The 26,755-nt window shown below is 31.0% G+C and overlaps 1 protein-coding gene and 2 long non-coding RNA genes across 8 annotated transcripts in view; 2 read left to right on the plus strand and 1 right to left on the minus strand.

The window, feature by feature from the left end:
* The window catches only part of LOC127703040 (uncharacterized), a 925,706-nt gene that overhangs the window by 666,293 nt on the left and 232,658 nt on the right, over window positions 1-26,755 (minus strand). For 2 of the 6 annotated variants that reach the window (XM_052207427.1, XM_052207428.1), the window contains exon 53: window positions 4,448-4,474. The exons of the other annotated variants lie outside the window; for them this stretch is intronic. In XM_052207427.1, coding sequence (XP_052063387.1) covers window positions 4,448-4,474 — 27 coding nt within the window. The remainder of the gene's footprint in view (window positions 1-4,447; window positions 4,475-26,755) is intronic. 6 annotated transcript variants of the gene reach the window in all.
* Window positions 5,488-10,042, plus strand: LOC127703056 (uncharacterized). The gene is made up of 3 exons (XR_007982641.1): window positions 5,488-5,739; window positions 6,897-7,089; window positions 9,597-10,042. It is a non-coding gene; the product is annotated as an uncharacterized LOC127703056 (long non-coding RNA).
* LOC127703059 (uncharacterized) overlaps window positions 18,649-26,755 on the plus strand; it is a 163,115-nt gene continuing 155,008 nt past the window's right edge. The window contains exon 1 of the long non-coding RNA XR_007982644.1: window positions 18,649-18,956. This is a non-coding gene — a long non-coding RNA (uncharacterized LOC127703059). The remainder of the gene's footprint in view (window positions 18,957-26,755) is intronic.

The raw sequence follows: 26,755 nt of genomic DNA on the forward strand, positions 1-26,755 counted from the left end.
CTCACGTGAAATTATTTTGAATCTTATCATAAATATATTTTTCTAACTCCTTACCACAGCAATTTTTTCTATTAATAATATTGATCTGTTTCACATTGACTGTTTTTCCCAAATCAACACTCCAATATGCATTGTTTTCGTTCTTTGTGTGTGTAAACGTGCTTTCCTTTCCATCAACTGCTTTTGAAGCAGCATATTTTGAATGCCATGTTGAACTCTGTGCTGCTTTTTTTCCAAGGGCATAGTTATATCCTGTTGGAAAATTGATAAACATTTACACATTAACATATGGATATAAATCTCCAGTAGATACAATATTCGAGAGTTAGCATTTTCAATCATAATTTCCTTGATAGAGGGTTGTTGCTTACAAGTTAGCTATACAATCAAGAGTTCTAATTGTTGAAGTTGATATGTCACTGAAGAGTTGGTTGATCGTCATTGAATATTTGTTTCACAGATGACGACGGATATGTTTCGATTGTCGTAACCATAATCCCATCTTCTTTTCACAGAATTAGACCTACCGAAAAAGACTTATCAATGGGTTTGTACTTACATGAGCAACACGATGGGTGCCACATGTGGTGCAGGAAATGCCTACCCTTCGAGCAAGAAGAAATGGATGCCTGTAACATATTTGAATTGCTCAAGTTGATGTTTTATGGACATCGTAGCGCGACTTTTCAGTAGATTTTACCTTTTCCAGTGGATACTTCATCTGTTGATATAAACTGTGGATGTTTTGTGTATATTTAAATGTATTTAGCTATGTCGAAAGACGTGCTTAATGTCAAATCATAAAAGTCACAAATTGTTAAGTTTCTAAAAAAAAACTTGTAAGATTGCTGCTGCTATTTTTGGTATTGGGTGCAATTTTTGTACTCAGTGTAATACTTTACCAAAGAAAAAGGAAAACACTTTAACCTATAAATTTAAAATATTTTTTTTAAATTCTTGGAATATGTTAATTTGAAATATTGCGTCTAGTATTTGAACGATAAGTAACATATTCGTAATTCATGTTTTCATTTCAGGGACCTCAAGGTATAATATCTTTTGACCAATCACAGATTTCGAAGTTTTCTTGTAACAATGTGCTTTTTCCTTGTTTTTTTATTACTTGGTTATACACATTAAGCGAAAAAATCGTTATACAATTGATAAATATAACGTCACAATACCCAAATTGCACTGACGAGAAGCGTTGACTTGAATCTTACGCACGCTTACTAACGAATAAATACTTGGATAGAATTATATCTATGTGTATCGAGCTAATTTTATTTCTCAACACATGCTTAAAAAAAGCAAAATAACAAAATACCGAAATCCAAGGAAAATTCAAATCAGAAAGTCCCTTATAAAATGGCAAAATCAAAAGCTCAAACACATCAAACGAATGGAAAACAACTGTCATATTCCTGACTTGGTACAGGCATTTCCCTATGTAGACAATGGTGGATTAAACCTGGTTTTATAGTTAGCTAAACCTCTCACTTGTATGATCGTTGCATAATTCTTGTAACAAAATAAATGAATTTTACTTGTAACAAATTTAGAGATCGATGTACACTATACTCTTCATTTTTGTTAGTTCTGTCTTCTTATGGATTTTTTATTTATTTCTTTTTGATCACTTTAATTTTTGTAAACGCATGTACAATATCGTCGTTTCAATACAAAATATATATCTTTTGGCGGTTTTTTTTTTCTAATGAAGTCTATAGTTAATTGTGGATTGATGTTCAAACCGAACAGACGTTTCATATATTTTCTTTAGTCTCATATTTTGTATTATTTGTATTGGAGGATTTTTACGATTATTTCAGGTCAGTTTGCTTACTTATCTCTTTAGATATTCTGTCTATATCTTATTTTCATCGTAATTTCATTACCGGATTAATCAGTATCTCACGCACGAGTAACTTTCTATTTTAGCATGACTTCGTAGTAAGAATGTGTATCGTGTGATTGGCGAATGAATGTTGTAAATTATTTAAAAGGTTAACGTAACTTTTATCACAGGCACATTATTATTTTACATTTGAGTAACATAATTTAAGCCTGGTAATAAATAAGTGTAAAGATAAACGTAATGAATGGCGAATATTTGAGCAGAATGAGTCCGAGAGTAAATGAGAAAAATGTTAACTTGATAAATACTTTTTCAGAGTCTTTATAACATTTTTGTCTCCTATTGATATATTTTAAGTACTTTATAAGTCTGTGCATAGTAACTATAATTTAGTATTTGTTATACAGGTTTTATCACAGTTCTGCAATTGATGTAGTTATACGTTGAGGCATAACCTTTGTACCTCATACGAGGTAAGAATGAGTGTTTCAGTTGCAGTTGCTTATTATTTTATTAGCTTAGTTATTTTGCTTTGTTCAGCTTAGCTTAGCTTTATTAGTTAACTGCTTTTCGTTATTTGCATTACTAATGCATATCTTGCTTAAACTGTTTGTTTATAGTTTATTGTTTATTCGTATGTTATAATGTTATTGCTAAATGAGAAACTATATTTCTATTTTGCTTTTTTGACAAGTAAAATTCTGTTTCGAATGTCACAGGAAGTAACATTTTGATTAGATAAGGTTTAATTGTACATTTTGTTAATTTCTTAAACTGTGACGTATTTTACAGTTAATTGGTTAATTTTTGTAAATACACACATTACGTAAATTTATCAGATTGATATAATACATGTTTTATAAGAATTAGTTTATAGATGTTGTTATTAAATGTGATATTATATTACAGGGTTTTGTTTGATGTTTCATTATAATAAAACTATCCAGAACCCTATATTAGTCTACTATTCATTTACGCCCCAGATAGTGCGACTACAGAAATTCTAGTCATTTGATAGAAATGAGACGTCTATTTCTTACCAATTTGCTTGAGGCTTATTTAAAGTACAACATAGGAAATGCGTTATTAGCGGTTAACGATCGACAACAGACGACGGAGCCCAGCGAAGCCAATAGATCACATTTGCTCTTTGGACCAGATTGGCTTAAACGGGCTGCTCTTCATAGTTCTGCTTTTACCCATGATTTTTGTTGAAGATTATTTTGCACTATCTTTATTTTTCTGTGCATGTTTTGTATACTATTTTTTTCTCGAATTGTCCATTCTTTTTGGCCTTGATGTTTTCCGTCCTTCATCGACTTATGGCCCTTTATTGCTATTCTTTTAAATATTACAGATTTGTTGCTCCAGTGTTATGGGACTTAAGTGGTCGATATTAAGAGACAAGCTTATTAAGAGGCTACTCATTTTCCATAAACACTAATATATCCATTTGCTTGACGAGACGGCGTGCCATAGGATATTAATTTAATTTTGAATCTATATTGAATCATAGAAAAATTGGGTTTACCCACCTCCATGATTCTGTAATGAGGAGTACTCAATCAATGCTTAAATCCACAACCGTAAAAATCGAAAAACTGGTGTTTTGTTTTCCAAGTATTTAGAACAATGTGACCTATAGTCCATGCTTACTATTGATTTTTTAAGAAATGGAAACCTGTAAAATATTTTAATTGCTCATTTTTAAACATCGATTTTTTGTTAACGTCGTTTCCGCAGATGTTATTTTTTACATTGGATACTTCATCTGTTGATATATACTGTGAACATTTTGTGTATATTTAGATATATTAAGCTTTGTTGAAAGACGTGCATAATGTCAAATCATTAAAATACAAATTGTTCAGTCTCTAAGAAAACTTGGAAGATTCCAGCTGTTTTTTTAGCTAAATGTGTGCAATTTGTGTACTCGGTGCAATTTGGGTACTGTGACGCTATATTCATCAATTGCATAACGATTTTTTCATTTAGGTTTATAATAAACATGTAATTATGTTGACACTTTTTTTGTTGTTACTCTTCATTTGAATAACCGAGTTACATAAAACATGGAAAAAGCACATTGTTACAAGAAAACTTAGAAATTTATGATTGATCAAAAGATACCATACCTTGTGGTTTTTCAGATTTTACATGAGTCACTGATATGAAAACATGAACTTAGAATATGTTATTTATCGTCCAAATACTGGACGCAATATTTCAAGCATAACATATTCCAAGGTGAATTGAAAAAAGTTTCTTAATGTTCTTTTTCATTGATGAACGTATCAAAAATGCATTTCTACAAGAGCATTCCCCTTATTCTTGAAACTGAATAAATTAAATGTACTTGTAATAAATCAAGGCATTTGGTAATTTTTTTTTTTCTTAATCGATATGCATTAAAGTCTTCTTTGTTGCTACTTCTGTCTGCTTATGTATTTTAAAACATTGTGAAATGGAACATTTTTTTATTCTGTAATTTCTTTTAAAAACTAAACAAATGATTATTCGTTCATAACTCTCTACACGTTAGCTGGCCTTTTGAAAAACATTTGTTTTGATAAACTACATATATCTTACCTTCTGGTTTAGGTTTTATATTTTCCCCTGGAATGAAGAATCGAATCATTGCGATTATAAAAATAATCTATAGCAATATATATAAATTTGCTCAACAATGAATCTGTAATGTTACACATTTTAATATTAAAAAAATATTACAAAAGTATCTTGACAATGGAACAAAACTTGTATGTATTTTCTATTTATTTTTTTTTGCTCATTTCAATTTTTTAACGCATGTACAATATAGTCGTTTTCACTGAAATGAAAACATGAAATAAGAATATGTTAGTTATCGTCCAAATACTGGACGCATACTTCAAATATCACATATTCCAAGGTAAATTGTAAAAACTTTTAACGTTATAGGTTTCTTAATGTTCTTTTTCGTTGATGAACGTATCAAAATAAAGGTATTTTTTTCTTAATTGATATGCATTAAAGTCTTCTTTGTTGCTAGATCTGTCTTTTTGTGTATTTTAAAACATTTTGATATCGAACCTTTTTTATTTCTGTATCATTCAAATTCAGTGAATACCATTCCCAATTGTCAAGTGAAGTTTATGAAGCAAAAGAGTATATGGTAGGAGAAGAAGGTGGAGAGGGTGAAGAAAATAATGTATACAACCAGTAGGACAACCGGAAGCGTCTGAGTGAGGATTTCGGTGCTCAGTGATACGGTTCACTAGACGACGTTGTCAACACGTAATGGCTGCCATTGTTTGACGTTGGATTTGGCATTCCACGTTGTAATGTTGCATTTATCACATTCTTGGATGCTCAAACTTTATGCCACACAACATAAAAGGTAAACGCTTATTTCAGATATTCAGTTAATAATTTTCAAATAAGTGTGATCCCAGGAAATGATTCAAAACTGACAAAAGGCAAAAATTAAGTGTAAAATGATATGTATGTGTAAAATTGAAATCCTATTTTTCATCATTTGACAATTCCTATTCATATATTGAATCCACTATTTACACCAACCACTGATGAATTACATTCGGATTTCGGTCTTAGGTGTCCGCCCTTGTCTCCGAAAATATTATACCCAAACAAGCCAAGTTGTCAACATCCGATTTCAAACTGTTCAAAGTGAAACTCAAATTAAAGTGTTATTCACAATCTCCGTGGAAAATATTGACGCCATCACTTCATGCTCAGATAATGGAACATTGTTAACCTTTAACAGCAAATACGGAACAAAATGAATCAAATTTGAATGCAAGGACGATACTATACATGAAATTTGCTGAACGTCTCAGGGCAGGTTCAAATCAAAAGTCCATGTACCAAATCATTAGCATGTGAGACACATTCACTTTAACTCTTGGCTACTTTATACCTGGTCTAATAAAAATATATTCGTCCCGTTTCATACATGTTCACCAAAATTTGGTATTTATAAAAACTTCCATAAACATAAATACAATCCTGATCCTGATCAATATATAGTTTGACACAACTGGTCTCTTTGTGCTAGCTTGTTTCAGCTAGGTACTGTAGTTTCTCTGAGTGACACATTATATACTTAGCTTTTTTTTACAAAGGAAAGCACTTGTTTCTGTCAATGTTCGCAATTCATACTCGTACACAAAAAATAGTTTTTATGTGGGTGGGTAGGAGGAATTTTTAAGTGACATAGGCCCCCTTTATTCATTTTCTTATTTTGCTATTATGACTATTAATATATAATAATTTATTTTCAATCTTTACACAATTATTTCCCGCATTTTATAAGACAGAATATTCATTTTCATACTGTGTCAGCAATCTTGAGTAATGTTTATTTTATGTTCAGTTTTATCATAAAATGGACATGTACCATATCAGGATAATCATTTTACCATAAGACTCCTGCTATTAACCAATCACCCATTCATTTGAAAGCTTACACATGCATTACATGTACAATGTATCCCAAAAAACTTACAAATTTAAAATGCCTGTTGTCTGTACATTTTCTTTATATCTGACATGTTATATTCTTCCAATAATTATATATACAATCAAATTTATTAGAAATGAAAATCCATTGACAATATTACTTTCTCAAACTACATTAATATTGTCAAATTCAAGTTGTCAATACGGTCTCGACAGTGGTAACCGGTGGTTTCAGGATAAAAAAAAAACTGTGTTGTAAGTGACCTCAAAATGTATAAAATTTCAGTATGCAAAGGTTTGGTATAACATGAATTTGCTCCATGTTAAACCTAAAAATTATTATTTAAGACTGAAATGTTTACTTTGCCTGTAAATTTTATGTATTGAGCAAAAATCCTGGGGGCATAGATAATTATTTATAATACTTAATAAATACTTGTACATGTATTTTCTTGGTTATTCATTTGGCAAATTTGTATTCATGTGTTGATGATAACAATGCAAAGTTTAATTTTGCTTTGAATAATTTAGTTTTATACATTTAGTAAATGTATGTACATTTGCTTTATATTTACAGGATGGAGAAAGATGTTCACTATGGATCAAAAATTCAAAACAGAGGACTTTTTATATACAAACAAAAATACTTGTACAACAGTAATCAAATGGAATGTCTATGTGATTGCAACCACACATTTTAATGGAGTGATGTTGAAAGCTTATTTTTGTTAATAGAAAACAATAGGACTACAATATATTACTAATTAGGGGTGAGTAATCCAAAAGTGTCTGTTTAGGGTATTTACAAAAGTGAGTGCTATGATTTCAATCTCCAAAATATGAAACAAAACATAATATACATGGTATTCAAACTGTTTTCATAAGGAAACAGACTGAAAATATTCTGCATTCAACAGTCAGACATGAAATACAGATGCATACTATGAAATGTTGTCCTAATAAAGGGAGGTAATATTTGTTGTATTGAGACAATATTTCATAGACAGATTGTCATGAAATTTTGTCTCATGAAGGGGAGGTTATCAACGTATGTCATGTTGGATAATGATATCATTAAAGTGGTTTATTTGATTGATAATTACAAATAAACACAAATTAATAAATAGATACAGGTATTGATATATTAACAGAAAACTATTTTTGCTTATCATGGATGGTATTAAAGGAATACAAAACACTTTTAGAATATCTCAGTTATAAAGTTGTACAGGAAGGAATTTCTGAAAATCAGAATAGACTACATTCATTGTACTAAATAAATCAGAAGAAAGGCTAATTCCTTTTGTTTACAAAATAATGATATTTATTCCAAATGTTTTGACAAGAAAACAGATGATGTTACAAAAAAACCTTGTAATTCATGAAGATAAACTTGAAAGAGTTCGATCATGTACTGTACTTGCTTTACAAAATAATTTCAGTTATATAAATTTAATAAAATTCTTCGCTGAGCGCAGCTGGATACGACCGCAGATATCCAACCCTGAACAATTAGGGGGAAAATGGATACAGGTCTGAATTTGGATTGTAATTAAATATTTGACACATAATAGGTTTCTGACACTGAATAACTGTAGTCAAAGAACTTAGAATTGGTTATATGATTTGAATTTATATTCAATTTTTTGCTTTTGTGCAATACACTATGCTGTTGCAAATTGACCCCCCCCCCCCCCCAACAACAACAACAACAAAATTTACCCCCCTTTTTTTTGGCTTTGTGAATACACTATGCTGTTTCGTATTAACCCCCCCCCCCCTTTTTTTTTGCTAAAAAAAAATTATTTGAAGAAAATTTCTATTTAATTTCTGAAATCTGAAATGAAAAAAAAAAATTGCCCCCCACAATTTCTTTTTTACCCCCCTCCTCCCCTTTTCCAAAAAAAAAATTCTTTCCCTCAAGATATGGTCATAATCTCAATTCAAATTTCCAATGGAGTTTGCAACCATAATTACCAATTTAAATACATCATAAAAGTCTTAAATAGATAATTTAAAAGCAGTGTAAGGGAGGTAATCCAACAATGTACAATTTTGTTTTGGATTACCTCCCTTACACTGCTTTTAAATTGTCCATTAACCAGGAAACCCTTGTTTTTTTCCCTTAATTCCTAAACGGTTTGAGCCATAACCCCCCAAAGCCAATCCTAACCATCCCTTTGTGGTATGGAAACTTGTGGTATAATTGCAGAGAGATCCATACACTTAAACACAAATTATTGTCTGGAAGTTACAAAAATGCTTATTTTTGGCCCCTTTTTGGCCCCTTATTCCTTAACTGTTCGTACCATAACCCCCAAAATCAATCCCAACCTTCCTTTTGTGATATTGAACCTTATGGTAAAATTTCATAGAGATCCATTCACTTAAACTAAAGTTATTGTGCGATAACCAATGTGTCTTCGGACGACGACGCCAACGTCATACCAATATACGATCGAAAAAAAATTTTGCGGTCGTATAAAAATGAGCATGTTGCATGCCGGTGTAATGTTTTTAATTTTTATAATAATTTGATTGAGAAATGTTTTCATGGACAGTATTTCATAGTGAACATATTGTCCTCCATGGAATATTGTCGGTCGGACAAAGTTCTATATTAAATATTGTCCGTGGACACTATTTCATAGGGAAATATTGTCATGGACAGAATTTCATAGTGAAATATTGTCCAAATAGGGGTGTCCCCGTGAAAAAATTTCATGGACAGGGACACTATTTCATAATGAAATATTGTCCTAGACAGTATTTCATTATGAAATAGTGTCCACGGACAATATTTTATATGGAATTTTGTCCGACTGACAATATTTCATGGGGGACAATATTTTATGTTACATATAGGTCAAGTAATCCTACACAGACTTTAAGGCCAAATTGTATACTTTTAATAGTTTAAAGATTTTATTCTATAATCTATGCTGTATAAATGTCAATACTGTTTCATTTGGATTTAACACCTAATTTCAAGAATGAAGGGTACAGTAATTTAAAATTAATTTATATGATCAAAAATAATATAAGGGAAGTAACTCTTACATGACATGCATCATATCCTGATAATCCTTGATGAAGCGTTATTATAAATTTGACCATTTTTTTAAGATAAGAGAATGACTTGAGCAGACCATATTGTTGTTATACAATGTAGATGGCCATAATAATGAAATACAGTATATTATAATTATCATTCTTCATTATTTTTTGATTGAATTAACAAACTTAATTTAATAAGAAAATATTTTCTCAATTCCAGTACACAACACATCAGAAGAATAATTTTACTGGAGGATACAAATTTTAATACCTGGAATCAGCAATTTTTATGAAATTTGTAAAGAGAGATATATTCATGTACAGAGTGGAAAACCCCACCAGATAACCCAGTTGAACTTGGTTCAAGTGATTATTAGCAGACATTTTTGTTGAACTAATGCAAAATTTAATAAATGAAACTTTAGCCGACTATGAGCTCCAAAGTGTTGTAAATAGAGGAATTTTAAATATGTGAGACTCATCAACATTAAAATGTGCATAAGTGAAATGTAACAATATTTTGTAAAAAAAATTAGATTATTAACTCAGTTGTTTTCATGAAATTTTTTATCAAAGCAATATCACTTTTATATAATCAACATGATTAATAAGATTCCATATGTTTTATTGTATACTTTTAACAACCGAATATATCTTCCCTCTGGCCTCAAGTGTTTCCCTTTAATTTTGCATAAGTGTAATTAAAAGAAAGCTCCCTTTTGCTTTTGGCGAATTCAAGTTTTGTCATTCCAGAATTTAATATTGGACTTTATTCATGGAAAGTTAGACATTTACCCAAATGTTGTAGAAGGACTCAACTTTGCTTTGATACTTTTTCCAGAAGTTGTATCACAAGGCTAGATTTGATCAAATAAGCTCACTTTAAAGTATTTATCACATAATAAAATAAAATCTAGTATGCTTAGATTAATTTCCTTGACTTTTGCCCTGTTGTTGAGATTGAGTGAAAGAATTTAATTATTTTATCCCTATCAATTTGGGGGGTGCCATCCAGACCAGCATTCAACACTGCATAACTATATCCTATCACAAGTTATGATACAGCGAACCATACAACAAAGCCCCTGCCAACGAAAGAAGAAGAGGTGCAAATCATACAAAAAATATTTCATATGGCTAGTTACATTATATCCTTTGAAATATTTCGTTGATTTTTTTATGTGTAATTGGTTTTTTTAAAGGTACTACAGTTCCCATTCAGTTTGAAAACAGTTCCAATATAAAAATAAGAAATTTGGGTTTGATTGCCAATGAGACAATTCTCCACCAGATACCAAATGACGAAAAGGTTAATTAGTATAGGTCTCTGACTGCCTTCAACAATGAGCAGAACCAAATTCAACCAATACTGCATAGTAAGCTACATGTGTAAAAGCCCTAAATAACATGAATAGGATAAATGAAAATATATTTCGATATAAAAGCATGTGTAGTAATGGATGCAAATAATAGTTTATCCAGAAAAAATCCTACTACCTCCAACGTTATGGCTTATGCGTTTTATTTACGAAATTGTCAACTAACTTTTACATACTTCATTCAAATAATTTACATTAAACAAGACATCAAAATAAAATAAAATAACAGGCCAAATGGGAATAAGGGCAAAAGGACCCAGGGCGAACAGGTACTAGTGCGAACGGACCAGGAATCCCCTCCCACCACCTACCTAGAATAGCAAATGGTCGTGCCCCTTATGCATAGATATATTAATAGTCATGCCCTAAGAAACTGCACATGGATTTTTTAAAAAGTAAAGTCATGAAGAGTTTAAAACCTACACTGTCAACCAGAAATTAAGTATTTCGAGCCCCTAAAAATGACACACGCTTTTGCCTGAATCTAAGACTACTAGTCTCAGCCTGAATTAAGATTTAAAAGAGACCCCCCCCCCCTCTTTTTCAAAAAAGAAACAAAACACAACACACAAGAATAACGAAAGGAAAATTATGAAAAAAAGATAGCTTATCTATAAACCTATTTAGAGTAGATGTTCATTAAAGACTCATCGGCCGGTAACAATATTCACGAAATAAATATGGATACACGAAGTACGATGTCAAAGACAAAGATATATATGGTTTATCATTTTTGTAGGCCTTAAGCTGTTATTTTACCAAGCTCGGCCTTTTTTGGTACAACGTTGATATGGATTCAACATATCGCATGACTTCCTTGACATTAAGATAAGCAAATTTGCTACAAAGAAAAGAAGAATCCAACTTTTAATTACATTTTACGTTGACATTTTCGGCGCCGGAAATTGACAACGTTGATCTATGTACTGACACAACTTCGGATGAGGTCGATTCCGCCAATTCTGCTTCAAAAAATCCTTAGCACTTAAAACTTATTGATGTCTTAAAATATATTTGTTATGTTTCAATAATTTTTAGTTGATAATTATTTTCGAGAGAAGAATAGCTATCGTGTACTTCAGAAACAAGGTTAAGGGAGGACCACGCCCCCATAGTGGGGACATACAAAATAAAGATGACCGTTCTCCATTTCTACTCGATAGAAATGCCTAATTTTTTCATAACATATACATTATGTACCAAAGATTATTATATGAAAGTATAAAAAAAATCGAGGCGGAGATTTTTTTTAGAAACATCTAATAATTATAGCAGACCAATAGACGTAATAGAAAAATAGACGAAAATGGCGCCTTCTTCAATTTCGAAAAAAATCTATAATTTTACAATTTATGGACACATATTATTATTTTTAAAGGAGTTAAATATCTAAGGATTCACCTTTTTATGACAGTTGAATGAAAATTTACTTTAAAAACAGAAACTGTTCCAATTTCTAAATCTATCGACCTTGCAAGGAAAAACCTATAAAAAATTGAGACCCCTACTTTAAAATGGGTACAAATTTTTGCCCTGGCTTGAACACCCCTGTTCTTTACGAATTTTGATGCCAAAAACTAGCGAGAATAGGACGTAAATTTTTTTTAGAAAATCGAAGGATATGTATTTTTTTGTACCCATTTTTAATATCGCTATTTAATACTACAGTGCATAAAATCAAAATCCGAAATTCTATGTTCAGATATAAAAAAATAAGATTTCATTTTATTTTAATGTTCTAAAATGAAAATAATATTTAAACTCATATATTTTTCTCTTATAGATATGCTTACAATCAACAGTATTTACCGTCGGTACTTTGCCGTAAGCGAATGTAAAAAAATTACAAAAGCGCGCCATTTTTCAGTTGACGTCGGCCGACGCAAAATAGTCCAATTTTCGGCGTAGGACTACTGAGCGCCGCCGAATCACATTTTGGCCAAAAAGGCACATCCGGTTGTCCTACTGAACGTTGGGGACTTTTAGAGCTGACTATACGGTATGGATTTTTCTCATTGTTGAAGGCTGTATGGTTACCTATATTGATTGCTTACGTCCACTTCATTTAAGGTAGCTGGAATGTCTAAATGTTCGACGATAGATTTGTTTTAAATTTCTGTAAAAGACTTCTGGGTCAATGTGATTTCAAATTTCAATATAAAAACTGGGGATCACGGACCTTGTTTTTCCGAAATAAAACATTAAAATTAACGTACTTTTGGTTATTTTATATTGTTTATATAAGGGAAACTTAATTTTTTCGTAATCGAGGAAACATTAAACGAGGGAATTGGCTAAAATTCGATGAGAGAATTACTTTTCATTAATACTTCTGGAATATTAAATAAAAATAAGGGGTCACGGGCCTTATTTTCTTGAAGAAATCCCCAAAAGTTTTAAATATACTTTACGACACTTAATTTTTGATAGTTCAATCTTTAAATTTCAAGTTTTATGTATTTGTTGTATATTGAATGATACTTGGCAAAATATTTTTAAAACAAAAAAGTATTTTTGCAACATGAACTGAACGGACGCTCACAAAAATGACACCCGATCTACCTTAAACTGTGGCAGATAGTTGTCTCATTTGCAATCATACCACATCTACTCATTTTCACCTTATATTAACAAAAAGCAGTTCATTTGCATTATATACAGGCACAATTCGTATGGCACTACACTAGGTAAACTGAGCAGTCTCCTTGCATTACACTTAGTACATTCTAATAAAATTACACAATGTATATACATTTTTTTTAACACCATACTGGATGAATACATTCTCATAACATCGCCCTTGGTACATTCTTATAGCATTACATCAGTACATTTATAGCATTACACCAGTACATTTATAGCATATCTTTAGCATTACACTTTACACAATGCTATAACATTACAATATACACAATGCTAAGGCATAACACTGAGAATGATCTGTGCTACGGGAAGTTATATCAAAAACTCCGATCTGTTTTATTTGCTGAAATTCATTTGCGGGTTCTTCTTTTGACCTTATTACAGTCATAAAAATTCTCAAGACAATTTGCAGATCTATGCAGTTTTCTTATTTTTTTGGGAGTCGTCCATGTGGATATTTAACAAAAACTGGTACAAGAAATTATTTCCTTTGTTACAGAAACTCCAGCAAACATCATAGTTAAAGAAAAGGGAAAGCGATCGAGACAGGAAATTGGTGAGGATGAAAAAATGTCGAAAATTTTATTTACTTTTTTTAAATACAAACATGCTAAATCTGCTGTTGTCTGTTCTATGGTCGGGTTGTTGTCTCTTTGACACATTCCCCATTTCCATTCTCAATTTTATTATTAGAAATAAGATTTTAAAAAAGACGTGTATACGCGATCCCAATATTATAACCAGTTATTTAAATATGTATAGAATCATTCTGTCAACGCTGTGTTAACCGGGACAATTTCAAACTCGATATTTGGTTCATAGAAATAAGGAAAATGCAAGCATTTCAAAAAGATGGGGAACCCTGTCTAATTAAGAAAAGTGTTGAAGTTTTTACAGTTATTTTCTTTCACTTGCATTATACTTTTTTTGCCAATTAGCTTATTTTTTGGCAGCAGAAATATCCTAAAAAATTCTTCAGTTTATTTCCTTAAAAATTGATTACGCTTTAAAAAATTGCAAAAATTAGAAAAATTGGTTATTTACACTCACGATTTTGTTAAGACACTGTACGGTATAAAAGCGTTCTAGAGTAGAAGATGTGGTGACGTTACAGTAGACATCAATAAGTCGCCGAATATTTTTATTTTTTCCGCTAAAAATCAAACTTCCACAGGATACAGATTGAAAACTAGCACGGTTGCTAAGGACTTTCTTTGCACCAATGGATTCGTCGTTCATTTTAGAATCGTATATCGATTTTTTTTTTAAATTCTGTGGACCAACGAATTAGAAAATCTTGTTAAAGTAAAAATATCTGCCGATTTTTATGATTTTCCCTATATATCCTTTTTATTTTTGGCGTATCATGCTGTTAATTTCAAAAGCTTTCATCTAGAAAACAAAAACGATTTTTTATTTTATTTTCTTGTGTGTTTTTACAAGCAGAATCCATATGTAAATTTTTTAAAAAAATCTGTGGATTGGTTAATTACGTACACTTCGCTTAAGTGAAGGATTTTGGTTACCTCAAGTGACTAAAAGCATTTACTGGTCAGGATTTTTTCATATATACAAAGATTTGGATTGGAAGTTTGGCTGTACTTATAGACAACTTATTACAAACGGGATAGCGCATTCTAAATTTTACGATTATTTGTTTACCGAGCCAGTAAATTTAGATACGATACGAGTAAACTTATCGATCCTTTAAATTAACTTGTTTTAAAAGGTTAAGTTACCGATACAACACTGTAATTAGATCTTTGAATATAGTTTTATTTTGTATAAATATTGATTTAGATAAACATCAAACAACAAATTATTGCTATACACATATGTACACTCACGGTCTTACAATCTGTCGATACCTATTGTGACGGGTACAGATTTGTTGTTAATTGTATTTAACTATAACTATGTTTTCCTAATCTAAAAAGTTATATTTGTATGCCATTCATTCCTAAATTTCACTGAGATAAAGATGGAATCAGTGCATGCCTGTTCATGATTATTTTTATGATTTTTATTCAACATCATATGACTGAAATAAAGGCAACAGTAGTATACTTCTATTCGAAATTCATAAATTGATTGAGAAAAAAACAAATCCGGGTTACAAACTTAAACTGAGGGAAACACATGAAATGTAAGAGGAGAACAACGACACAACAGAAACTCAGCACTAAAATGCAACACACACAGAAACGAATTATAATATAACAATGGCCATTTTCTTGACTTGGTACAGGACATTTTAAGAAAAAATGATGAATTGAACCTGGTTTTGTGGCTAGCCAAACCTCCCGCTTTTATGGCAATGTTAAATATAACATTAAAATGACAAGATTACATGACAGGACTACAATACAAATCAATGGGAGAACATACAGGACAGAGACACACACAAATAATAGCTATCAAAAGGTACCAGGCTTATAATTTAATACGTCAGACGCGCGTTTTGTCTACATAAGACCCATCAGTGACGCTCAGATCCAAAAAGTTCGAAAGCCAAAACAAGTACAAAGTTGAAGAGCATTGAGGACCAAAAGTTTCAAAAAGTTGTGCCAAATACGGCTAAGGTTATATGCCTGGGATAAGAAAATCCTTAGGATTTAGAATAATTCATACTTTTGCAAACAGTAAAATAAAAATGACTACATAATAGATATACATGTTAACACCGATGTGTTGACTAACTATAGAATAAAAACGAATACATAAAACAACCTAAATCAGCACATAAAAAAGGCACAGCCGAACAACGTATTATATGTTAACCGAAGAAATCGACGCACAATGTGACGTCACATTTAAATTTCTATAAATTTCCAAAAAATAGGATAGAGTTTAAGATTAGGTTTGTAATACACATATAACATGTATTATAACAATGAAAATAACAATACTTATTATTATAAAATTGTTGTAGTAATTAGATAATTAGTTGTATTATCAAGCTATGTCGGTATTTCTTCTAAATCAAACTGTATACCAAATACGTATACATTTAGTTGACCCAAATTAAAATCTTATCAATGAACTGGGTGATTAATTATCATTATACATGTGGTGTACCATAATACCAGTCATTTTTTATTGTGTTGTAGCATTTACTTTGGGAAATATTGAAATTGCAATTGTTATTTGCTGTTATGAGACGACCCCCGTAATTATTACTTTCATTGAACGAGTGATGTTTTTCACTCGTATGTACATTTTTTACGAACTTACTTATTTGTAAAGCTTCCTCAAGTCATATTGGTATAGGGAGTTACAAGTTTTAGGTCAGAACATTTTGTTCGACTACATATTTGTCGATGAATTCGTTGACTGGCAAGCACCTTGCATAGTTCAGCGCCATATTCATAACGGTACTAAAGCGTTTTGATTGGTCGAACATTTACGGAAGGTCACGATTATTTTTAGCTTATCGTAAATAATTTTGATTATTATATTCTACATAACGGAACGAACATTTCAACAAATATGAAGTTATTTAAGCGTCACTTTGTACAATTATTTTATAAAAATAAACATTTCATAGCGGCCAAAGAGGGACAAATCGTTAATGATTTCCATTGGTTTATTGGATAAACTTGCAATTGCGCGGTTGAAAATTGACACTGATTTTAAGTACAATTATTAAAACCCCAAAACGCGAGTTTGACGTCATTCTGGCCAAAGACGTTCAAAACTAGGAACATTTAAAGAATACATAATTGTTTAAAAACGATTTACGCAAATTCTACCCACATTTTGAAGACACTTGAGGTAACTAGCAATATTATGAAAATACTATTTTTTTATAATGATGGTTTACATCTATCTAGAAAAACATAAACCATAGAGATTACGTTACAAATATTTTTCCTGTTTAGAAATTAAGTACATTGTTAATACTTTTTGACGAATCACTGTGCCGAGGCCGATTATTTGTTTTCATGTAATTGAACAATTTAAAGCCAATGTAACCCCAATAATCAAACTAAATTTAGAAATATATTTTATTTATGTCACTGGTAAAGGAATCCAGTAAATTTAAAGCAAAGGCTTTTTACAAAAATTGAGCGTTTTAAGTGGGGTTTTCAGACAGTGAGACACATGAAAATGCACATTACTAGCGAAGGAAACTAGTACAAATTTCCATAGATTCTTGTTAAAAAAAACACAACTTTATTAGTCAATCAATTGGAATTAGAGCAACATATACAAGTAATTGTTAGTCAAAGATATAATACTTGTTAGTAAGATATTAAACATTTGATAGTTTTGAAAAAAGGAACATTTGTTAGTAAACAATAATGAACAGATAATTAATTCTTGCCAACTTTTGTCAATTTCTTTTGGTCAAGAGACAATCGTTTTTAGTCAAAGGAAGCTTAAACACAGGTTCAACAAAGGATTGTATATAGAATTTTACTTGATATTATTATCTTTACTGAATTTCACATTTTATTGTATAGGTCAAGTTTGGCAAATGATGAGACATACGATTTTAGTCAGAGGAAACTAATACAAAGTCTCTACTTAAACTTATATCAAAGCTTTCACTGAATCATTGAACTACCAGTTAACGAAATATTGTAATAATCAAGTTTGGACAATTTTAGACACTAGTTGTTAGCCAGTGGAAGCTATTACACTGTCTTAACAAAATTTTCCCCTTCATTTCATAGAACATCATAATTTATTAAATTAAGTCTCACTATACTTAATGTGAGGTAAGAGGCATTTTAATACATGAATATCTAATATTTTGTCCCGTGAGGTCCGATGTACTTTTGATAAATGAGTATCTAATATTTTGTCCCATATCTGCTCGTATTCTCAACAAACGAGAAAACATCATAGCAGATATTGTTTTACTCTTCATGAGTATTTATGTAGTACTTGAATCAATCTCTTAAAAGATACCCTAGGCAACTGTCTAGAAATTCACTAAAAGTGTACTTAGTATTGATAAATTTGCAAGTTCTTTTTATTGGTCTTGAGCTTGACTACATTGTGTAATTTTGATCTCAAATATTTGCTGCTGTTATGTGTGGTTATAATATATATAATATCAAAATAAAGTATTTGCAACTTCTGAATTGTTTTGTATATATTTGTGATATCAGTCTCAAGAAGACCCTTAACATTCACTATAAATAATTGAATAGGAGTTTAGGCTTCATCCTAAGACACATACGAATCACTTCTCGAAAAATAGGTCTTTTTGTCCTTCGTTTTAGATCTAGATAGGGAGTAAGGTAGTTTAGGTTTTCGTTTGGGTTTATATATTTAGAGGTTTCGGTGTATTTGTGTTTCTGCCCTTTTCTCCATTGACACGCTACACTATATTTAGGCATTGCACGAGGTCGTGTTTTTTCTTTGACTGTAAATGACGTCTTAATACCATATACATTAGAAGTTGGATGTTAACTGATTGATATTTTAGTATTAGAAACATAATTTTTCATTAGTTGATATGGGCTTGGAACTAGTTTCAATGACTTTAAGTATTTGCAGGTTTGTATTATGTATTTTGTGTTTTTGTTTTTTTTTTTTTTTTTTTTGTTCTTTGCATCGATCTGATGACTTTAAGTCCTTTTTAACTGATTTTTATAGTTTGTTGTTATTTCGTGTTGTTACACCACTGCTCCCGGTTAGAGGAATGCTTTGGAGCCAACAAATATGTGTTTAACCCCGCAACATTCTGTATGTCCCTGTCCCAAGCCAGGACCCTGTAATTCTTTGTTTGTCGTTTGTTGCCATATATCATATTTGTTTTTCTTGCATTGTTTTGTACATACATGAGGCAATTCGTTTTGTCGTTTAAATCTTTATTCCTTTGACATTTCAGGGCCTATTATAGCTTATTATGCGGTATTGGTTTTTTCTCATTGTTGAAGGCCGTACGGAGACTCGTAGTTGTTAACTTCTACAGATGGGTGCAGTCCTAACCTTTTCAAAAGATAACTTAGAGCAGTCCTTATGACTTAAGGTAAGTCATTTGAATACCACCGCGCATGTAACTTGCGAAACTACGATCCGCAAGTTAGTCTAAGATGTTGAATATTATTTGTGGATTTATTTAAGGAAATATGTTTTTTTTATCAAAGAAACGATTTATTTGTTTTAAGAATGATCAAAAATTTTATCATTAATATATAAAGACCTATTTCCAACGCTTTTCATGTTTACGACTTTCTAACGGAAACCCGCAGCGTCGATAAAAACGCAGTTCCGTAAAATGTATTTTTGAAATGTACAAAGCGTCAAAGGGCAAATTTTCAACCAAAAAACCTATAACTTAGTCTGATTCATTCCGAAAAGACCGCATCAGAAAAATAAGACTAAATCAAAATTAGAAAAGAACATGATTTTTGTTTGACTTTATAAATGTATCAAATACCAGAGGTGATGAAAACGTTATTTATGACACTACTGATATCTCATACCTCTTAACTATTGTAGATTATTCATCTTTGAAATTAATCTTATTATCCAAGGCCTTGAGTCATGTCTAAATCGTTTAACCCTCTCAGTCCCAAATAACTTTCATTATGAAATGAAAAACCCTAATTTTTTCGAGGTAAAATGCATATTTTCTGTACATTTTGAATACACATTCCTGACCTAGTATGCCTTTATTGATGTATTTGACTTTGTAAACACAAATGATTACTTAGTTGACATTACAAAAACATTGTTATTTTATTTTAAAAATGTACCGTTACTGCATTTGACGTCATCAAAAAGAGTGTTATTAGTGACGTTGATGTGTGAAACGTCGAAATAAACTAACTTGCAGGTACTTGAAAATACCCTAAGTGTTATACATTCAACGGCTTGTAAAACGATTATAGTTTTATCGATTTGCATAGTGTAAAATGTTATTGACTGCAAAAATTCTTTTTCCATACTATCAAAGTCTGATTTCCTGAAATATATTTGATATTTGCTGAAATATATTTAACTTAATGAAGGTTTTATTATAGAAACAAAATACTTAAAAAAAAAAAGATATCTACTCTTTTGTAGTAAAAACTCAGAAGTAAAGTGTCGAAGTCTTGAATAGTATCGTATTCTACAATTATATATTTTCATTAATTGAACGTCGTATCAAAATCATTACACAAGCAACTAAACAATATGCCATGAATTAATAGATTGGCTGCACAATAATTCTTTCCTTTTTTTTTATCATTTTTGTGATGTATCATGTAATATGTTCACGTTCACGTATGCCATCAATCCCATATAAGTATTATTATTTTCAGTAAAGTTCAATTATTCTTACTTTGCCATTATTTGACATTTCATCCGTCTTGTCAGTCGACAGCGAGGAGAACATTTTCAGAACGCAGGTCGTCAGCGTAAAAAAATTAGGTCTTAGCAAACGGTACGTTTACCAAGGCGAGAAAAAAGAAAAAACATTTACTAAAAAAATACACAAAGCTCGACATAGGATTATGCATGTGATAGGTGATACTTTAAATACTCTGTAAGGATGTACACCCCTGAGGAGCCAAAAATTTCTAGAATTAAACTTTTTTTCTTAACCTGATTTTTGGGTTTCTATGACTGTAAAAAAAAAATTGGTGAAGAAAAAATCATATGGTGGTGCACTTCTTTTTTTTTGCTACGGCCTTTTGAAAGTACCCAATTTTGATGATTTTCCCATTTTTCATCAATGTTTACCTATTTTTGGGCTATTTTCGTGAAAAAAAATCACAGTTTTACAATTAAACTTTTTTTCATACTTTCAATAAAGATGAAGTGGATCAATTTGAATAAATTTAACTTAAAAAATCTAAAGGTAGGTGTTGATATAAGAAAGTTTTATCATATTTTGATGCTTTTTTGTGTCAAATTTACCATGCTGTCAATTTTGTAAATTTGTGATTTTTCTCTGTTTAAAGAACAAAATGCATATTATTTCGACTTCTTTGTTTTAAATGATTGAAAAAATACATATCTAAGAAATTTGAAAAGAAAAAAAGTGATATGGGATGTACATGTTTTAGGTAAAATCATTTCTTGTACCCCTCACCCATTTTCTCAAAATTTTGGCTAAAAAGACTGACTTGATTGGTAATAAAATTTTAAAAAATTGAATACTCAAAAACTATAATAATTCATTGTAAATTCACAATTTTTTCACAGAGTTAAGTTTGATTATAACATTTTTTAAACTCATTGATATTTTCCACTCGTATCACATGTTTTGGAAATAATTCCAGAACGAGATTTCAACGAGACTGAAACGTCAGAAGAATACATCCTTAACTGTTTGGATATTTCAAAGAACCAACCCTACAAATTGACTTTTTTTCGGCTTTCAATTTAACTTTTCATCAATTTTGTGGATTGAAAACTGTTACCAAAAAGAAAGAATATAGCCAAATAATCAGATGCATAGGGATAAGAATCTAGGTTTTTTTTTGTTATAGCCTCAACATGGAATTACATGACTTTGCCAACTTAATACAAGTTCTTTCGGTTATTATGAAATGGACATATATAATTTTAATTTAGATCGACAAAGTTGGGATGTGAGAATGGAATTTATAAAATACTTATGATCATTGAATAGCAAAGAAAAAAATTTGATAGCAAATAAAAGAACTACTGGCATAAAGATCTCCATGTTTTAAATTTTGTAAGGTCTTCCCATAATTTGAACGAAAGAGATAAAATATAAGTCATCTAATTAAACCATTGAAACGCTGATGCGTTAGTTTTATTTTACGTGTTTGTTAAAAGTTACTAAATCATAAACTCACTTTACTATGTTACGTTTAGGGGTGTGTCTTGTAGTGAACAGGCATATCTTAATACGGGACAGTTATGAATAAAAGGAGATGCAGGGGGTATACATCAATGAGACAGCAAGCAAACAACAAAACCCCAAACAGACATCTAGAAGACATGTTTTTGGTATTAACACTATGTGTCATGCCCTAAATAAGTTTTTCCTCAGTATGGTTAAAATGAAGATCTGTCGTAACTTGCTAACTCCTTTTTATAAACATAAGGTAACCAGAGATCTATAATATTTTAAGATGATTGGGTTTTCATTTTAGCAAATATTGTTCTTTTCTTTAAGATCATACAAGAAAGGGGAGAATATTATATACATACAATTTTCACTTTGTATATTGATTAATTGTGGCTTGCTTAACACCTAATTTGAAACATAATATTTTATAAAATATTTTTATTTGAAATTTCTTTCGTTCAAATGGATCAATTAATATAATATATTCTCAACAATGGCTACATAGTGAATGTGCTTTAATATTTAACTAATAGACATACAAAGGATGAGGAATTAGTTTATGTATAAACCCCTCCCCCTGTGATAGTTATTTAGAGTTTGATATATCGTCATGATATTTTGTTATTTTACAAAAAAGTATCAGGTTGAAGGCCGTAAGGTGACCTATAGTTGCTCACTTCTACACCATTTTGTCTCTAATGAAGTGTTGTTTGAATTCTACGGTTACATTTTATACTGATGTGCCGACTTTTTGTCTAAAGAAGAACAAAAAGTAAATTATGACTTAAATATCTATATTTTGGCCTACACGTTCATTTTTTTAGAAGTTCTAAAAATGTCATGACATTGAATTTTTGTCGATAATTTTTTTGTTTTTGTGTGGTCTAACATTTCAAAATTTGAAATGTTAACCTTGGTATATTTTAACAACAAAACTTATTGAGAACCAGTTTGTCGAATTAAAATATATATAGATAATTCAGATGATCTGTAACAATTCCATCTTCATGCCTTATATATTATGTACTGTGTTACGACGCTAGATTAAAACTGACGAGGAAAGATAACACTCGGCCACCGAAAGCTATATTATTGTAGAGCCTAGGTGGTCGATTGGTCTAGCGCGTCGGGCATAGTACAAGGCGATTTGGTGCCACGATATCTCAGTAGCATGAGTTCGAATCCCAGCGAGGGAAGAACAAAACATTTGCAAAAGCAAATTTACAGATCCAACATTGTTGGGTTAATGTTTAGACGAATTTTATATATATATATATATATATGTGTGTGTTAAGTCACAGTCTCTGTGGTGTTTAAGATTCTGAATTTAAGAATTTTCAAAAATATAGTAACATAACATAAGAAGACTGACATGAAAAAAGGTAAGGAGATGACAACTAGAGAACCACTTGCACATTTATATGAGACGTGAAGAGACTAATACATACGTAGCAAGTCCAGTTGACGGGGTCAGAAAGGTTGTTTTACACCTGTATATGATTTGGAATATCTTATTCTACCTGTACGAGTGTCTTAACAAAATGTTCCCCTTCGTTGCATAGAACATCATATTTTATTAAATTAAGTCTCACTATACTTAGTGTGAGGTAAGATGTACTTTTAATACATGAATATCTAATATTTTGTCCCGTGAGTTCGGATGTACTTTTGATAAATGAGTATCTAATATTTTGTCCAATATCTGCTCGTATTCTCAACAAACGAGAGAACATCATAGCAGATATTTGTTTCCTCTTTATGAGTATTTATGTCGTGTTTTTCTTTGACCGTCTTAGTACCATATACATTAGCTGTTGGATGTTAACTGATTGATATTTTAGTATTCAATACATAATTTTTTATTAGTTGATATGGGCTTGGAACTAGTTTCAGTGATTTTGAGTATTTGCAGGTTTGTATTTTGTATTTTGTATTTTGTGTTTTTGTTTTTTTGTTTTTTTTTGTTTTTTTGTTCTTTGTATCGATCTGATGACTTTAAGTCCTTTCGACTGATTTTTATAATTTGTTGTTATTTCGTGTTATTACACAACTGTTCCCGGTTAGAGGAACGGTTTGGAGCCAACAAACATGTGTTTAACCCCGCAACATTCTGTATGTTCCTGTCCCAAGCCAGGACCCTGTAATTCATTGGTTGTCGTTTGTTGCCAGATATCATATTTTTTTTCTTGCATTGTTTTGTACATACATGAGGCCATTAGTTTTCTCGTTTAAATTGTTATCCCTTTGTCATTTCGGGGCCTTTTATAGCTTATCATGTGGTATTGGTTTTGCTTATTGTTGTACGGAGACTCGTTGTTGTTAACTTCTACAGATTGGTGCAGTCCTAACCTTTGTTTTGACAGACCAGTTATGGGTCAGGTCTGCTTTTTGATCGGTACTATGGATATATTTCTTTTACTAAATTTATTGATACATGAGTGTGATGATACTTTAATGATATTCATCAATCAAAGCAGTCCTGTTTACTAGTCAACTTTATATCATGTTAACTTTATCTTGGAGTAGACCAGACCAAAGTTAACTTTTATAAGAACAGGTCTGGTTCGACAGAGCAGTCTAGATTAAGTCTTCTTTTTAAGTTAACATGAATTCTGTCCTAGAACCGATCGGAGCAGTCATAAATCCTGTAACCGTTAAATGTCTGGTTTTTTTTCTGTCCCAAGTTAACTTCCACCAGTCATAAAGTCTGGTCATCAAGTTAACTTGATGAACAGGTAAAGACTTTACCCATCTGTATGTCCTTAGTTCTGTCGCGGAAAATTGTTTCTTTGACAATCATATCACATCTTCTTATTGATATTGTTTATACATAAAACTATTCAACGATGCAAAGATCAATATTTAGCTTATAATCTACAGACATATATTTATTTTATTAAAATATTCAACAGCAAAATTATAGGATTTTCTGTTTTTTGTTTAACTGACAGTTTTTCAATAGAAAAGACATTCAGTACAAACACACCACCAGAAAGAAGCTAGTTTAAAAAAAATTATCTAAATGTTTACCTGTATGGCCTATCACTTGAACTTCTGCCAAACTGAGATAACCTTTACCGCTTCTCAAAAGTTTCACAAGGCGGCCTGAGATTGGACTCTTGCATGTTAACATTATTTCTTGTCCAGTTTTACCAGGTCCTTTGAAATTACTACAAAGTTTCATCTGATGACGATTTTGTCCAACTGTAACCGCTATATTCTTCAGCCGATTACCTGAAAAGATATCAATATCAATAGTCTATATCAATTGTTCAAAAATGGAATTCTAAGACTTCAATCTGTCTGTGCCAATCATCATATCACCGATTGTATTCCATATAGCTAGTACACTCTTTGTAATGAAACACATTTCAGTATCGAACAAATCTAATTCAAAACCAACTTTTTTTTAATTTTTCGTAAAGTATATTCATCTCATTGGTCATCAACAGGCAGTTTAATACCTGATTCTAAAAAGCTGTATTCGATTACCAGTTTATGATATAGTTGATTTTTCTTTTGTTTTATTTGAAAAAAAAATATACCTAGAAAAGGTTCTTGATTGTACAGCTACATTATTCATTATGAAGGCTGAAAACAAAGCAGACAATTTTACAATTTAAAACAAAAATAGAAGTCTTTGTCAAGAATAACGATCTCATTAGAATAAAGTCATTTGCTCTATTTAACAAAAGCAATAGTGGGGTTAATGTCTGTTTTTGACCAAAAGAAATAAAACTTTTTATGACTTCTTCAAAGCGGAAGGGCAACGAAAGGGCTAAACTTAGCGTTAAATTAGACTGTGATATCAAATCTTCACAATCTTTTCCCCGTTTCACTCCCATTTAAGGTATATTTCCTGTAGAAAAACACTGACCACACACGTCCACAAAAATGAATTGGTCATAAAAATATGGAAATTGACAAGACACACATCCTAACAGATAATTACAGTGGTTCATGCATGTGGCGAAAGTCGTCAGAGGCAAAATCTTCAAACATTTTCGAAAATTTAGTCAAAACTATGAGTTTCATAGTACGATTGCTCATTTGTGTCGTCATATATGACATCATTGCTGTTGTAAAATGTCAGAACTTGTAAAATTTTCATTCATGAGAGATTTAACATTTTTTTCTCTCATCAAATTTATACTTGAATTGCTGAAATCAATAACATGGAATTTAAGAACCAAATATGCCTCTCCCTTAGCAGAAGCGTGTATTTTCACAGGTGAAAAATACGATTTTTTTGCAGTTTGCTTTCCATGTTTCTTTTTATGAAACAACTGAAAATTCAACAACTTTCAGAGAAGCCTTATTATGACTGTTCATTGGTTGATTTATGGTTAGTTATTTAACATCCGGTGGAGAATATTTCAGGCGTATTTAGGACGCGTACAAATAACATTTTAGAGAAATGTTAGTGAGCTAGCTCTAATACCCCTCTCCTCCATATTAAATATCATTTAAGACAGTAATATCGTCTTATGGAAATCAATTCTTAGCAAGAATGACCTTCATTGTCGATCAAATGACCCGAAAATCAACATGTATCGTCCTCTTCATTCACTTAAAATAAATGACCCCATA

The sequence above is a fragment of the Mytilus californianus genome, unplaced genomic scaffold, assembly GCF_021869535.1.
Source record: "Mytilus californianus isolate M0D057914Y unplaced genomic scaffold, xbMytCali1.0.p SCAF_5, whole genome shotgun sequence".
Lineage (NCBI taxonomy): Eukaryota > Metazoa > Mollusca > Bivalvia > Mytilida > Mytilidae > Mytilus > Mytilus californianus.